This window comes from Cucumis melo, chromosome 12 (assembly GCF_025177605.1).
Source record: "Cucumis melo cultivar AY chromosome 12, USDA_Cmelo_AY_1.0, whole genome shotgun sequence".
Taxonomy (NCBI): Eukaryota; Viridiplantae; Streptophyta; class Magnoliopsida; order Cucurbitales; family Cucurbitaceae; genus Cucumis; species Cucumis melo.
Genome location: NC_066868.1, coordinates 2,574,823 through 2,589,567, shown reverse-complemented (window position 1 = coordinate 2,589,567; position 14,745 = coordinate 2,574,823). Strand labels below are relative to the sequence as shown.

The 14,745-nt window shown below is 32.1% G+C and overlaps 1 protein-coding gene across 1 annotated transcript; it reads left to right on the top strand.

Moving 5' to 3' along the window:
* Positions 1–10,172: 10,172 nt before the first annotated feature.
* Positions 10,173–11,722, top strand: LOC127144390 (uncharacterized). The gene is made up of 3 exons (XM_051080297.1): positions 10,173–10,304; positions 10,527–10,683; positions 11,444–11,722. The coding sequence occupies exons 1-3, from the start codon at positions 10,173–10,175 to the stop codon at positions 11,488–11,490; spliced, it is 336 nt and encodes a 111-aa protein (XP_050936254.1). The 3' UTR covers positions 11,491–11,722.
* Positions 11,723–14,745: the final 3,023 nt, after the last annotated feature.

Genomic DNA, 14,745 nt, shown 5'->3' with positions numbered 1-14,745 from the left:
AATATTTACTGTATAGAACAATTTCGAAAATGGAAAAAGCACACAGGCCCACAATGGAAAATACCAAAAATACATGTCAACCATCCTGTCAACAACATGTGTAATATATTTGATAAACGATCGTTTAGATTTATTTATTGTTTGGTACACGATCGTTTAGATTTGGTCGTTTAGATTTGCTACTTCAATCTAAACGATTTTTTCCAAGATTTTTTATACACGATCTTTTAGATTTGGTTACCCTAATCTAAACGACCTAAAAAAAGGAAGAAAAGAAAAAAGACGATGGAAAGAAATCGCAACGAAAAAAAGAAGAGAAAAGGAAGAAATACAATAGAAAGATATCAGATTTGGTTATTTAACCAAATCTAAACGACGTAAAAAAACAAAAAGAAAAGGAAAAGAAAAAAAGATGATGATGAAATCACAGTGGAAAAAAAAAAAGAAGCAGAAAGAAAGAAAGACATAGAAAAAATCGCAGCGAAAGGCAAATAGGAGAAGAAGGACGAAAGCGTAAACCTGGAATATTTAAAAATAATTAATTTTATAGGTTTTGTTACACAGGCCATAAATATTTTAGTAGTTTGTTATATTTATGAAAATTTCTTTTAGAACTATGTACAAGAAAATATATATTTTTTTAAAGATCAATTTTTATCTTGAATTAATATCTTAAATAAAATATTTTCTTTTCTTAAAAGAATTACATTGTGTTTAACTAATATCTAATATCTACCTTACCTTAGATAAAAGAATTTTTCTAAAAGAAATTTATGTATAAGATTAAATTAAGATTTTAAATCTAAAACTTCTCAAAATAGCTGACTTATTTAGTTTCCATTGGTATCTCCATCCTTTCCTCTTTTTTGTTCTAATTCTCTTCAACTACTTACCCTCCTTATCAAAGTGTGTGTGTGTGTGTGTTTTTCCTTTTTTTTTTTTTTTTTTTTTTTTTTTTTTGTGATTGTGTATTTTTCTTTTTTTATATCTTTGCATGAAATTGAGATTTAGACTGACTAGTTTTAATTTTCTAACTTATTAATGTAAATATTTATGAAACACGTGCAATACAGGTAGTTCCTATTAGTACATATAAATTGATCAAATGAAGTTTATAGATTGCTAATTTTTGTTTTAAACCATTTTACATATTTAAAAAGAGGATTATTGACTGTCCTCCTAATACAAATAATAATAGTAATAATAATAATAAAATTTGCAATGTTCAAGTCATAAAGAAATATAAACATAGCAACAGAACTTTATAAGGTGAACTAACCTTTATTTATTTACTTTGAAAATATTGGACCTAAACAAGCCCAAGACAAAAAATTGGAGTATAACTAAAGTTTTATAAAGTGGTATGGTGTGACTTGAATTGAACTTTTATTATTAAGCCCAATATCAACTTAGGCTTGGTATATGTTTGTAATAAAAAAAAATTCTACTCTACTAATGTTGGAAAGAACCATTTTGATAATTGATATGATTTTGTTTTATACTATTTCAAGTTGAAATGGGGTTTGAGCTTCCAAGATAATGGTAAATTGGGTCTTAGATATAATATTAAAGTCAAACATCTAATTAAGCAAGATTAGCTGTGTGATTAGTCGAAGTGTGTAAACAGGCCTAAACAAAAACAGTAAAAATGTATTTTGAATGGATGTTAAGTTAAAATTAAGTCTTGAAATTTGTGAAGCAGTCATAATACAAGAAAATCCCAAATTTTAAGTTCTTGATAGAAAAAAAAAAGGAATAAGAAATAGTAAAAATAAGACTAGTTTGGTTCGTGATTTAAAAATTATTTTGAAAAATAAAAATGTTTAATGAAAAATAAAAGCAAATTCTTCTCTTTTTACTGTATTCGAAAACACATCGGTTCTAACTTAGAATTTTGAAATTCAAAATTTTTGTTTGGTTGTAAATTTGAAAATACATGTCATGTTCATAAATTTTGAAAATAAAATCTAAAAACAAAGAAAATGATAATTAATTGTTTTTGAAAATGGACTATTTCGAGTGTTGTTTTTTAATGTTGTTTTTAAAAACAAGTATACCAATCATATATATATATTGTATTTTTTGTATTTTTTTATAAAAGTATTAAAAAGGAAAATAAATCACCAACCAAAAGCAGCCTCATGGATTCAAATTAAAGTTGAAATATATATAAACAAATAAAATCCTAAAATATCTCATAACAAACATTATGGAAATAATATGCTCCAAGATATTTTTTTTGGGTGAAAGGTAACATTATGTATGAAAGTTTGGAAATACTCTTTTTTTTTTTTTTTAAGGAATATTTGAAATATCTTTTCTTCCCATCAACTAAAGTCACTCATTTTAAATAAAAAAAATAAGGTTTAAATATTGTTTTGGTTCCTGTATTTTTTATTTTATTTATTTTTATCCTCGTATTTTAAAATGTTTATTTTGATCTCCAGTCTTTTAACTTTAGCTTTTTTTATTCATTTACTTTAAATAATGTTCATTTTGGTATTTATACTTTTAAATTTGGTTCATTTTCATCGTTACACTTTTAAAATGTAGCCATTTTATCCCTTTATTATCATTTTAAGGGAACAAAATGATGACTTTGTGAAAATGCAAATACCCAAAAGTGAACCAAAGTTTAAGTATAAGGATCAAAATGAAACTTTAAAAGAGCCTTCGTGAACCAAAATAACAAAATAAAGATTTTAAAAGTATAGAAACAAAAATAAACCAAAGTTAAAAATATAAGAACTAAATGAATATTTAAAAAACATCCCGAACTAAAGTGAACCAAACTAAAAGTAAAAGGACCAAAATAGTATTTAAAAATATTAAACACCATATTGTTTTCTTCTCTTTTTTCTTTTTCTTTTTCTTTCTTTCTTTCTTTTTTAGCACAATAGTGTTAAAAGAAATACTATCGTACCCTTAGGACAAAGTTTAGAGAACATTGTTATTAAAGTTCTTTTGACTTTTCTCAGCTTTTTTCCAATGCTATCGGTAACGTACGGGTGAATTTGAACCCGACAAGATATGCAAAAATTCAAGAAAAGATCAAAGGAAGATAAATACAAGATGAAGTGGACTTGGTTCAAATAAGTACAAGTGTTTCTTATTCAATTGTCTAATCAAATATAATACTAACTTGTTAGAATTTTGAAAAGTTCATCTCATCCTTGCCATATGAGAAAAAAAAATAAACGTTATCTCATTTTCTCCCCATAAATACGTTATTGTAACTTCATATGAACTACTTTATAGTCTAAGATTTAGAACTTAAACTTCTGACTTCTTCTCAGTTACAGAGTCCTCATTCTAACTTTGGACATTTAAACCCTTTTTGTTCGTTTATAAGGTCTTATATTCTTCAAATTACAAATTTATCGTTATTATCATGTGAAGATCAAATGTGTTACCTCCTATTCAAATCTTTACATCAACGTTAACAAAGTTAAAATGTCTATTTTTTATCACATAATTTTAATGTTAAGAAAAAATTTCAATGTTTGTAAAATCGATTATAGTGTTGAAAAAATGTTTTATAGAAATCTTATCGTACTGTTTTTTGGCTCATTGTAGTATTGGATGTAATTAAAAATCCCTAATCTTTTGTAACAATTTTATTTATCATTATTAAAATTGCTATAAAAAAAGTATTTTTTAATATTCTTTAATTTTACTGCTATGAAAGCTTCTATTAACGATAGAAAAATATGTTGTAATTATTCTTTAATAGCGACTTTACAACAATAAACTTTGTTACAATGTTGGTTTTATAATATTATTAGGCCCTTTTTAACCTTTTTACATGTTTCCATAGCTTTTGTTAATGCTAAGGTGTAACATCCGAAAATTAAGATAAATTTTTGGAATTTATTATCTTAGTTTTGTATAATTAGGTTTAAAATAGTGAACGTTACTTTAACAATTTATTAATTATTTTTTAGAAATTGAAGTTTAATTAAATAATTTTGGGTGCTTGTTTAATTAAATTGGAGAAGTGGTTTTCTTATAAATTTGAAAATTTTTATGTATATATAGATTTGTATATATATAACTATTTTGGAAAATGAAAAGAATAATTATATTTGTTAAAATATAACTTGTGAAGGAAAAGATATGGTATTTTGGAAAGAAGAAGATTAAGATAATTATATTGTTGAGATATAATTATTTGAGGAAAGATATTGTATTGTTGAAAGGAGATAAAAGAGATTTATTTGAAGAGTAATATTTTGGAGAAAGATGTTGTGGAGAGCGAAAAAGAAGTTTAAAGTAATAATTATATAATAAAAAATATAATTATTATTTCATAAGAAATAATTAGGAGGAGAGAGAAAAAGTTTGATTGAATGGGAGTTTTAAACAAAGGGAGAGAAGGTTTAAATGTATATGGAAAAAGATTTATAGGTAGAAAAAAAGATGTTATTAATAATAATGATAATTATATTATTTATTATTAATTTTATTTAAACCCTCATATTGCATGCCATCTTCAACCTTTCTTCACAAGTAAACCCTAAACGCCGCCGCCGCCGCCTACTTCACCATTCTTCGCCGCCGACTCTCTCCTTCTCCGACCTTCTAGTTTTTCACAAGCGTTCGTCCGCCGTTGAGTTTCGATCAACGTTGCTCGACGTAGCTCCATCTCCGTCCGTTTCGCTCGAAGCCTATCGATCCATCTCGTCCTGTCGTTCACGTTTCATCGATCAAGTCTCCCAAGCTGCGTGCGTTGCTTGCCCCTCTTAGCTGCATGTCTTGTTTATGAGTCGGTCACCATACAACTGAGTCGGGCTTCTCCGTCAATCCAAGCCAAAACTATCGTCCGAGCCGCTTCTTCATGAATCGTGCAAATCGAGCCACACATACAGACGAGCAAGCTGAGTATCTGGTCAGCGAGCCACTCTCCGCATCCGAGCCGCGCCGTGAGCCGAACCCTCCTTGTAAGCCGCCGACCCGAGCCGCCACTCCCTTCAGCCGCGTGCGTCCAGCCAATTTTGCCTTTAGCCTAGCTGACCAGCAATTTTTTTTACACTTATTTTGACCTATTTGGACCTATTTTGGTTCAGTTGGATAACACTTTGGAAAAATAATCTGTGCAATTTTGCCAATAAGGTTTCAACCTTAACTTTGGGATTTGTTTATTGGAAAGCTTCGACAGTGCTAGATAGGGAATAAACATTTAACAAATCTTGAGGTAAAAGATTCTATTATTGGCCCTTGGAACTGAATTTAAGAGAGAGCATGTATTATGACTACACATTGAGGGTAGCTAAGATGCATAATGCAATGCTATAGATAATGATTAATGTTAAGTTAATGGCATTGACTAATGTTATGTTGTTAATGATGACTGTTATGTTTATGATTAGTATGATACATGATATATTAATCACATGCTTAAGGATGTTACGATTAATATTCATGTTATGTTATGATGCTTATGATATAATCACATGCTTTTGGTTTGTGGTGTGTCTGTTAACTTTATATGATAAGTTTCTTACCCCACCTGTATTATGATACTATCTATGAGGCCACTCGAACAACTAGAAGTGTTTCTACAGGATCACTCGCACGATTAGGGGTGTGCCTACGGATCACGTGCACGGTTATGGGACAGTTGTATTATGTATACAGGGTCGCTCGCACGACTAGAGGTGTTTCGACGGGACCACTCGCACGATTAGGGGCGTACCTACGTATTACATATATATTTATGGAGTGTGTACTTGCGATCACTCGCATGACTAGAGGTGTCCCCATGGGATCGCTCACACGATTTAGGGGTGTTCTTACAGTCTCACTCACTCAGGTGTGCTCCGTTGAACACACGATGCTAAGTTTATGTTTCTAATAAAAAGTTAACCGATCACCCAGTGGGACTAGTAGTGGGTCTCTTAATGAGTATATTTATATATTCACTCTTTCCTATGTTTAATATTTCAGGCTAAGGTAGAGAACTTAAGAAACTGGCGAGCGACAGAAAAGGATCCATGGCACACTATATGGGACATAGTTCAGCTTCCACACTTATTTTTATGTTTTTCAGTATTTTAAATTTTAACCATTTTACTTGAGATTTTGTCATATTTATTTTTTTTATTGTTAAAACCCGCGGATCACATTTTCAAATTACTTTTGTTGGTTTTGATAATCTTATATTTCATGTGAGTATTTTGGTTTTATAAAAATTTTAGACGTCTGTCTCTTCAAAGAAAGTGTATTTTGTTATTCGTCCTTTTGAGTAATGACCTTAACTTAGTTAAAAAAGAAAAAAATGGTTAGGTCATTACAAAAGGTAGATTTTTATAATCATTTCTTAGTGCTATGAATTATTAAATCGCTATAATCATTTTATACTTTATATTTTAGTGTCATATGTTATTTCATTTATTTACACTTTAAAATATATTTTATGATATTATTTAATCAATTTTACTTCCATGTGTTTACAATTAATATAAACATGAACTTTAAAGAAAGGAAGTAAGTAAATTATAAAAAAGTATCCAACAACTAAATAAATTCAACAAGTAAATTTAAAATCTAGTGGATAATGTAAAATACATAATTTTAAATCAAAATAATGTACGTATAATTATAAAATAAATAAAATTAAAAGTTAAAAGAATGGTTGAAAATATTTACAAAATATAATAAAATTTTAAATTTCATCAATGGACAATGATAAACACCAATAAACTTGGGAATTTTGAGAGCACTACAAAAAATCGAGATGTTCTCGACGCACAAAACGACATCGAAAGAAAACATACCGAGATAGACACTTTTCCCGGATGCCCTTTTGTATATGTTGGAAAACGGCGAATACATTATTTTATTATTAACTTTTCCCGATGCCGTGAATGGATTGTTGGGAAACAATAACCCATTTCCGACGTCTAAATGTAGGACGTCATAAATAGTGAGCAATTAAATAAAATATATATCTTCTCCTGACGCCCCATGCATGGTATCAGGAATGGACACACCCCCATTTCCGACGGCACTCGCTTTGCATTAGGAATAGTTAAATCCATTCTCGACGTTCTGCATGGACCATAAAAAATGTTTAAGCATTAATTATGTCAAATCACGATTCTTGACGCCCCATGCATGGCATCGAAAATGGATTTAGGGTTTCCTGACGACACTAGTGATTCGTCGAGAATTTTTTTGGCTATTCCCGATGAATCTCTAATTGCGTCAGAAATAGGAGGGATCTCCGACGTTTTCATGGTGCGTCGAGAGTTCCCTTATATAAACTCATTTTAGTTCTGTAATTCAGAGCACCGAAACAAAGAGAAAGAAACGAAGAGAAAGGGAGACCGTTGAAGCGTAAAAGTCATGAAGGAGAAGATTTTGTTGTCACCGTGCCCTTCGCCATCGTGCCTCCAACCCACTTATCCCTATTTTGGTAAGTTTAAAAATCCTCAAATGTTAGTTTTGCTTAGGTTAGATTAGGTTAATTAGTTTAGAGTTTTATTTTTTAAAATTAGTTTTAGATTTCAATAGTGAATTAGTTTTAGGATATTGTTTAGGAATAGATTTTGGTTTTTAAAGTTGAAATTTTAAATGTGGGTTGAAAATTTGAAAGGGGAGGGGGTTATTTGAGAAATTGAGTATGGAAATTGAAATTTTGAATGTGTGGGTTGAAAGTTTGAAAGTTTGAAGGAGAGGGGTTTAATTGAATATTTGAAAGGGGTGGGTTGAAAATTAGAGGGAGGGTTTGAATTGAAATTTTGAAGCGGGTGGGGGGGGGGGGGGGTTTAATTGGGTGGGGTGGGGTGGGTGGGGGTTGAATTGAAAATTTGAGGGGTTAGGTTTAAAAATTTGAGGGGGTGAAATTAAAATTTTGAGGGAGAGGTCGTATTGAAAACTTTATAGGGGTGAGGGCTATTATTGTTTTAAAAATTCTGTAATTTGTGGTTGAGATTTGTTTTAGCTATCATGTAGTTATGGTAGCTTTTAATTCAAAATTAGTTGTTTATTTCTTAGTAGTTTTGAAATCATTAGTTGTTGATTTGGGACGGCTATCCTACAGTGATGATAGCCTTTTTTGTGCCAACTTAGTTTTGAATTTGTTGGTATTTCTAAGGGTTTGAAGATGTGGTATGTAGCTTGTAAAGTAGTGTTGTTGGAAGGGATAGGTAGTATGCGAAGATTGATGTTGTTTATGGTTAATTAGGTTATGGTGGCTATCCTGTAGTTATGGTAGCCTCTGTGATTTAAAGTTAGCTTAAGTGAAAAGTTTGGGAGATTGTTATTGCTTATTCAGGGGAGTAAGTTTAGGGTGTGAAATGAGGAATATTTTTCTAATCAAACTTATTTATGTTTTAGGGGCTTTAATGATGGACAAGGGTTGGATGAAACTTAGGAATAGGTTTTCCATTGAGTATAGAGAGGGAGTGACCCAATTTTTATATGTTGTCAAGTTTCACGTCGATGATTACAAACGAATAAGGTGTCCATGAAAGAGATGTATGAACTCAAATTTAAACACATTAGAGGGTGTGGAACGGCATCCATTTACTATTGGAATATCCCTCTACTACATAGAATGGGTATATCATGGAGAGCCAGTTAGGTTGAATAGAGGTACATAAAACTTTGATGAAGGAACTAGTAGTAGCCACTTTCATGAAGAAGATGATTTGTTTGGTATGCTCAATGCTTTACAAGCTCCAAGTGAACAAGAAGAGGAAACAGAGGAAGATCGTTTGGAGGATGAAATGTCGAGGAATATTGGGGTAGATATAGAATAAGATACAACAAACATATTTCAGGACTTAGCTGTACCCCGGTTGTTCATAATTTTCCTCCTTTAATTTTTTGGTTAAGTTGATGCAAATCAAGGTTCTCAATGGTTGGAGTAATAAGACCTTTGACATGTTGTTAGAACTCTTAAAAACAGCGTTTTCAATGTGTAGTAGTACTATCCCTAGTTCATTTTATGAAGCCAAACGAAAACTTCATGACTTAGGATTGGGATACGAGACTATTCATGCATGCAAATATTATTGTGTATTATACTAGAAAGAGTTTGCCAATTTACAACATTGTCCTACATCTGGTGAGGTTCGGTACAAGGTTAATCATAATAGAGGAAAAAAATTCCACATAAGGTATTGCGCCACTTTCCGTTGGTATTGATATTACAGCGCTTGTTTGTCTTGCAAGAAGGGTCCGCTGACATGAGATAGCATAGGGATAAACGTGTTGAAATAGATGATGTGTTGAGACATCCAGCTGATGCGAAGGGATGGAAGCACTTTGATTGTGAATTTCCTGATTTTGCTTCTGATCCACAGAACGTGCGTTTGGGGTTAACTTCAAATGGGTTTAATCTATTTGGTCATATGATTACCTCGTACAGTATATGACCTATTATGCTAATTTCTTACAATTTGCCACCTTGGAAATGCATGAAAGAGACAGATTTCTTCATGTCATTGCTCATACTCGGTCTTGGTAGGGAAATCGATATTTATCTCCAATCATTAATTGAAGAATTAAAAGAGTTATGAAATTTTAGGGTGCGTACGTATGAGAGTTATGGAATTTTAGGGTGTGTACATATGATTCTTTTATCGGTCAATTCTTTCAGCTACATGCAGCCTTGTTGTGGACAATTAATGACTTCTTGGCGTATGGTGACCTATCAACGTGGAGTACAAAGTGTATCAGGCATGTCTCATATGTATGGGTGATAGATCATCGTTCAGGATTCAAGGTAGAATATCCTTCATGGGACATTTGTGCACTACAACAAATCTGGCCTTTAATGTCGGGTGGAAAAAATGAAAAATGGGCTTTAATGTCGGTTTTCAAAAGGCGGATGTTTAATGTCGGTTTTAAACCGACATTAAAGAAGGAGCTTTAATGTCGGTTTAAAACCGACATTAAACATCCGCCTTTTGAAAACCGACATTAAAGCCCCTTTGTAATTTTTTTTTAATTTTTTTAATTTGGTAAAAAATCAAGTTTTTCTCTCTTACTTTACCTTTTCTTTTTCCTTAAAATTTCTATATAAATTCTCCTCCTCTCTTCTTCCTCCTCCTCTCTTCTTTAACTTTGAAATCTTCTAACCCTAAATCCACCAATCAAATTTTCTTGCTTTCATTTTCTATCCTCGTAGGTTATTTTTTCCATCGACGATTTGAAGATTTACTATGGTCGGTAAAGGAGAAGGTCCGGCGATCGGAATCGATTTTGGAACCAAGTACTCTTGCGGAATGGAAATGGCCGAAATGGAAATGGAAATGGAGGAACGCTCCTTTGTTGTCTCTTCAGACCCTCACCAGGTTCATCCTCTTTCTCTCTTATCTCTATTTTTCTGATCCAAATCTCATTTGCGCCTCCCGAATCATCCTCTCAAAAATGGTATTTTCCTTTCCCTCCCTTCTTTGAGTTAATTCTTCGTCCTTACCCTTGATTTTTTTTCTCTCTAGGGTTTTCTATTTGAGCTATGATCGATGCTGATTTCGATTTGTGTGGGTTTATGATTTGATTGATGGGTTTTGTAGACGACATCGCGGCGTCTTGCGGATTGGAAGGTGGAGAGGTTTGAGAAGAACATTTTGAAGAGAGGGGCTGTGGCTGAGACTGCTACTAAGAAGGGAAAAGATTACCCTGTTGGCCCTATTCTTCTTGGATTCTTCGTTTTTGTCGTCATTGGATCATGTGAGTTTTACATTCTGGAATGCTAATTTCTTCCTTTTCTCTTTCGTATGTTTGTGCTTATATTTTGGCATATTGTGGATTTTTATTTTGCGGTTACGTTAATTTATCTAATAGGAACGTGATATCTAGCCCTTCTTTGTAAATTCTCATGAAGACCCAAACCCAAAGTTCGAGAATTGATGTACATGTATATATGCTATATATTTAATTGTATTTGTAACCTTTGTTTCTTATGATGGGTAGAAAGAATTCATCCATTTTTGTTGAAGGGAGTGCGGCACACGGTCTAAAATTGTTCAGGATTCGATTTTGTTGATAATTTTCTGACTCAACAGATGGCTCAGGAACAATTTGCATTTAAAATTTCTAAGAAGCACAAATGCTTTAGTTTTCTAGACTGGTTTTAGACACTTATTGGTGCAATAAATATGTTAAACATGCGTAGAACAGTTGTTGAAAGACATAGATGTCAATAATGGTAACTTTGAGAGTGAAATAGATGAAGCTAAGTTTTCTAAGTATACAATTGCATCAACACATTTAATTTGATTTTTCTTTTGTCTTTTGGTATAAAATAATATATATTTAAAACATTAAACGTGACCTTGTTGTGTCTGTGTTGTGTAGTATCTATGTCTTAGCTGTATACTTCATAGTAAAATCTTGAACGATTGTTGATGAGGTTCATTTTGATAAATGAAGTGGTTTTTGGTTGTGTATCTGTGGGCTGATCTTGTGTTCCATTGTTGGAATTGTGCAGCTCTGTTTCAGATAATCAGGACGGCAACAGGTGGAGGAATGGGATGAGAGCCATCTTCAATTCTGATGAGAGGGGTAGCAGGCAGGACATGAGGTTAAAACTAATTGAGTTAATTTGTTTGTACTATCTGTTCTCTGCCTATTTGTCCTATCCTCTAGGAGAAGTTTAGAAAGTAAAGAGTAAGTAAGACCATTTATGGTCATCCTGTGAATTACTCTTATTAAAAAAAAAAGTAATTTAAATAACAGTGCACATGCCTAAGTGCTATGCTATATGCTATGTGCTATATGCTATATCCTATATCTAATCGTTTTGTTCATTGTTCATGTCATGATCTCTCAACTCTTTAGATGCACTTCCTTTTACATGTGAGTTTGGAAACAAAATGCTTTCACTTTTGTAACCCTCTTTCAAGCACTTATTACCTGTCTCATTCCAAGCCCAACCCAAAGAATTTCATAGGAAAATTGCCATAAATACCATGCATTTGTAGAGCTTTCAATTCATTGTCAGTATAATTTTCATTTAAATAAAACGTTATAAAAATTTTCTAACATAAACAATAGTATTTGTTGCAAATATATAATTAAAATGTTAAGTTTTCATAATGCTTTTCTAATTTGAATATTACAACATTGAGTTTATGAGTTAGAGTGTTTATTTTAGAGCTATTTATGTATGAATAATTAAATGGGTATCCACTTAGTTCACAACTCCCTCCAGATTCCTGGTGTAATTGAAGATTATCTCTCTCGTTTGAGAAAGAATAAATGAAAAACAAAATCACCCTTAGGTTCCAACATGGATCGAATTTTGATCATATACACTTCTTTTTAACCGTTCATATGATTTGTTGTTCGTGCTTCAAACAGATTACTTCTCCTTCTCTTTCGAAGTAAAGAATACATGTAGGAATTGATTGAAACTCCATTGCCCAAGGTAAAGAAGGGGAAGATAAATTGCATTTAGAACACAAAGTTGATGAAGATTGTTATCTTGGGATAAATGATCATCAACTTATATCATTTTAATTCTTTAATTCCATATTTTGATGCAGTATGCTTATTATTTCTCTCCATAATCAGAAAAGTTGTTTGAACTTAATATGAAATTGTTATCTTGGGATCGTGGGAAGGTAATAGAAACTTCCATCATGTCTGTAACATTTACCTTGACTTGTAAGCTTTCCAGAAGTTTCCCTTTTGCTATATAGGATGCCTATAACCCAATTTTTTTTAACTTTTATGCCTTAGACAAACTTATTGTTTTGAAAGAAAAAAAACAGAGAAAAAAAAATCAATATGACCACTAATGTTACTTTCATTTTTTCCTTTTCACAGCCAAGGTTAAGTGGAAATCCTGGAATGACAATGGACTGGCAAGGTGCTCCTGCAAGCCCTAGTTCATTTACTGTAAAGAGGATTTTGCATTTGGAAATTCCAGTGGACACATATCCGAATGTAAATTCAATAAAGAAGTGTCTCTGTATGCGATTTCTGAAATCCTTTCAGAATGTGGATTATTTAACACTTTAATTTGTCTTGTTCCTTGGATGGCAGTTCAATTTGTTGGACGGCTTCTTGGACCGAGAGGCAATTCTCTGAAGCGGGTAGAAGCTACTACAGGATGTCGTGTGTATATCAGAGGAAAGGGGTCAATTAAAGATCCAGAGAAGGTATTTTAGGTGAAATTGCTTGGATAAATATGAATTTCATTGATTTGTTGGCGTGTGAAAAACATATTTATCTACATTGATCCAATGTCGGTCTATAGGACAATAATGTGACAATTAAATAAAAATAAATTTGTAAAAATGAATCCAAAAACTAGGCTTTAATGTCGGTTTTAAACCGACATCAAAGTTCAACCGACATTAAAGGGCTTCAATAACACTATCAAAGATGTCGGTTGAAAACTGACAAACCGACATTAAAGAGGCCTTTAATGTTGTTTTTAAACCGACATTAAAGCCCAACCGACATTAAAGGGCATCAATAACACCATCAAAGATGTCGGTTGAAAACTGACATTAAAGGCCTTTAATGTCGTTTTTAACCCGACATTAAAGAGGCCTTTAATGTCGTTTTTAAACCGACATTAAAGCCCAACTGACATTAAAGGCCTTTAATAACGCTCACAAAGATGTCGGTTGCCAAGTGACATTAAAGGCCTTTAAATGTCGGTTTTAAACCGACATTAAAGGCCAAAATTCTTCTAGTGGTGCTATCTTCTAAAGAACCATGTATGGTATAAAAGTAGGCTACACGATGGAAAAGTAGAGCATAGAGCTCCTCAAATGGTGATGAATGGGTATGAAATATTAGAACAACTAGATCTATTAGAGTTTCCAGTTATGAGTAAACATCATTCAGTAAAAGATAAGAAAAGAAAGAGAGCTCTTAATTGGACAAAGAGAAGTATTTTTTTCGAAGTTCCTTACTGGTCGAGACTATTATTACGTCACAAACTTGACGTCATGCTTATTGAGAAGAATGTTTATGAAAAATTTGGTTAGTACGTTGTTGAATATCGAAGGAAAAACCAAAGATACCACGAATACTTAGTTGGACTTACAAGATCTAAAGATAAGAAAGGATTTACACCTTATAGAAGTTGGTAACCAATTGGTCAAGCAACACGCGAGCTACACGTTGATTAGCAGCGAGCGAGTCCTTAAAATCAGTTAAGTTTCCTCGATGGATTTGTTTCCAATATTTCACGACGTGTGAACGGAAGAGATGAAAATATATCAAGACTCAAAACACACTGTCACCACGTATCCGAGACGATGTGAAGCGATTAACGTTCTTAAAAAGCATTTAATTTTAAAAACGAAAAAAGGAGTCGTCACCAATCTTTTTTACGATGTGATTGGACATCGAAATAAAGTAAATTATTTTAAATAAAATAAAAACTGGTCTACGAAAAAATTAGAGTTGAGTTCGGGAGTCATTTGTGTACGAAAAAGGCGTTAGCACCCCGTAACACCCGTTTAGAAAATGGTGGCCAAATTTAATATCTTGAATAAATTTTATTTTTTTAAAAAAATTATGTCTTACTTCATTGCTCACACTCCAATATTTGAAGTAATGATTCCATAAAATAAGTGGGATACACCCATTAATTAGAGTATATCGAGGAAAACTTCTTCACCTTAAGAGAATGAGAAATTATTACAATTTCTCAAATTCCATCATAGGCTAGTCTTCGAATAAAGTTTTTTTTTTTTTAAACATTGATTAAATTTATTTTTTCTTGGGATCAAATCTCGGACTCCCAAATATATTGATCCCTCACCTCAA

Bases quoted from the DNA above. Each gene is read 5' to 3' on its own strand.
- LOC127144390 (XM_051080297.1), top strand. From the start codon at position 10,173: ATGGTCGGTAAAGGAGAAGGTCCGGCGATCGGAATCGATTTTGGAACC. The intron at 10,305-10,526 runs GTTCATCCTCTT...TGGGTTTTGTAG, and splicing joins TCTCTTCAGACCCTCACCAG to ACGACATCGCGGCGTCTTGC. The intron at 10,684-11,443 runs GTGAGTTTTACA...GGAATTGTGCAG, and splicing joins TTTTGTCGTCATTGGATCAT to CTCTGTTTCAGATAATCAGG.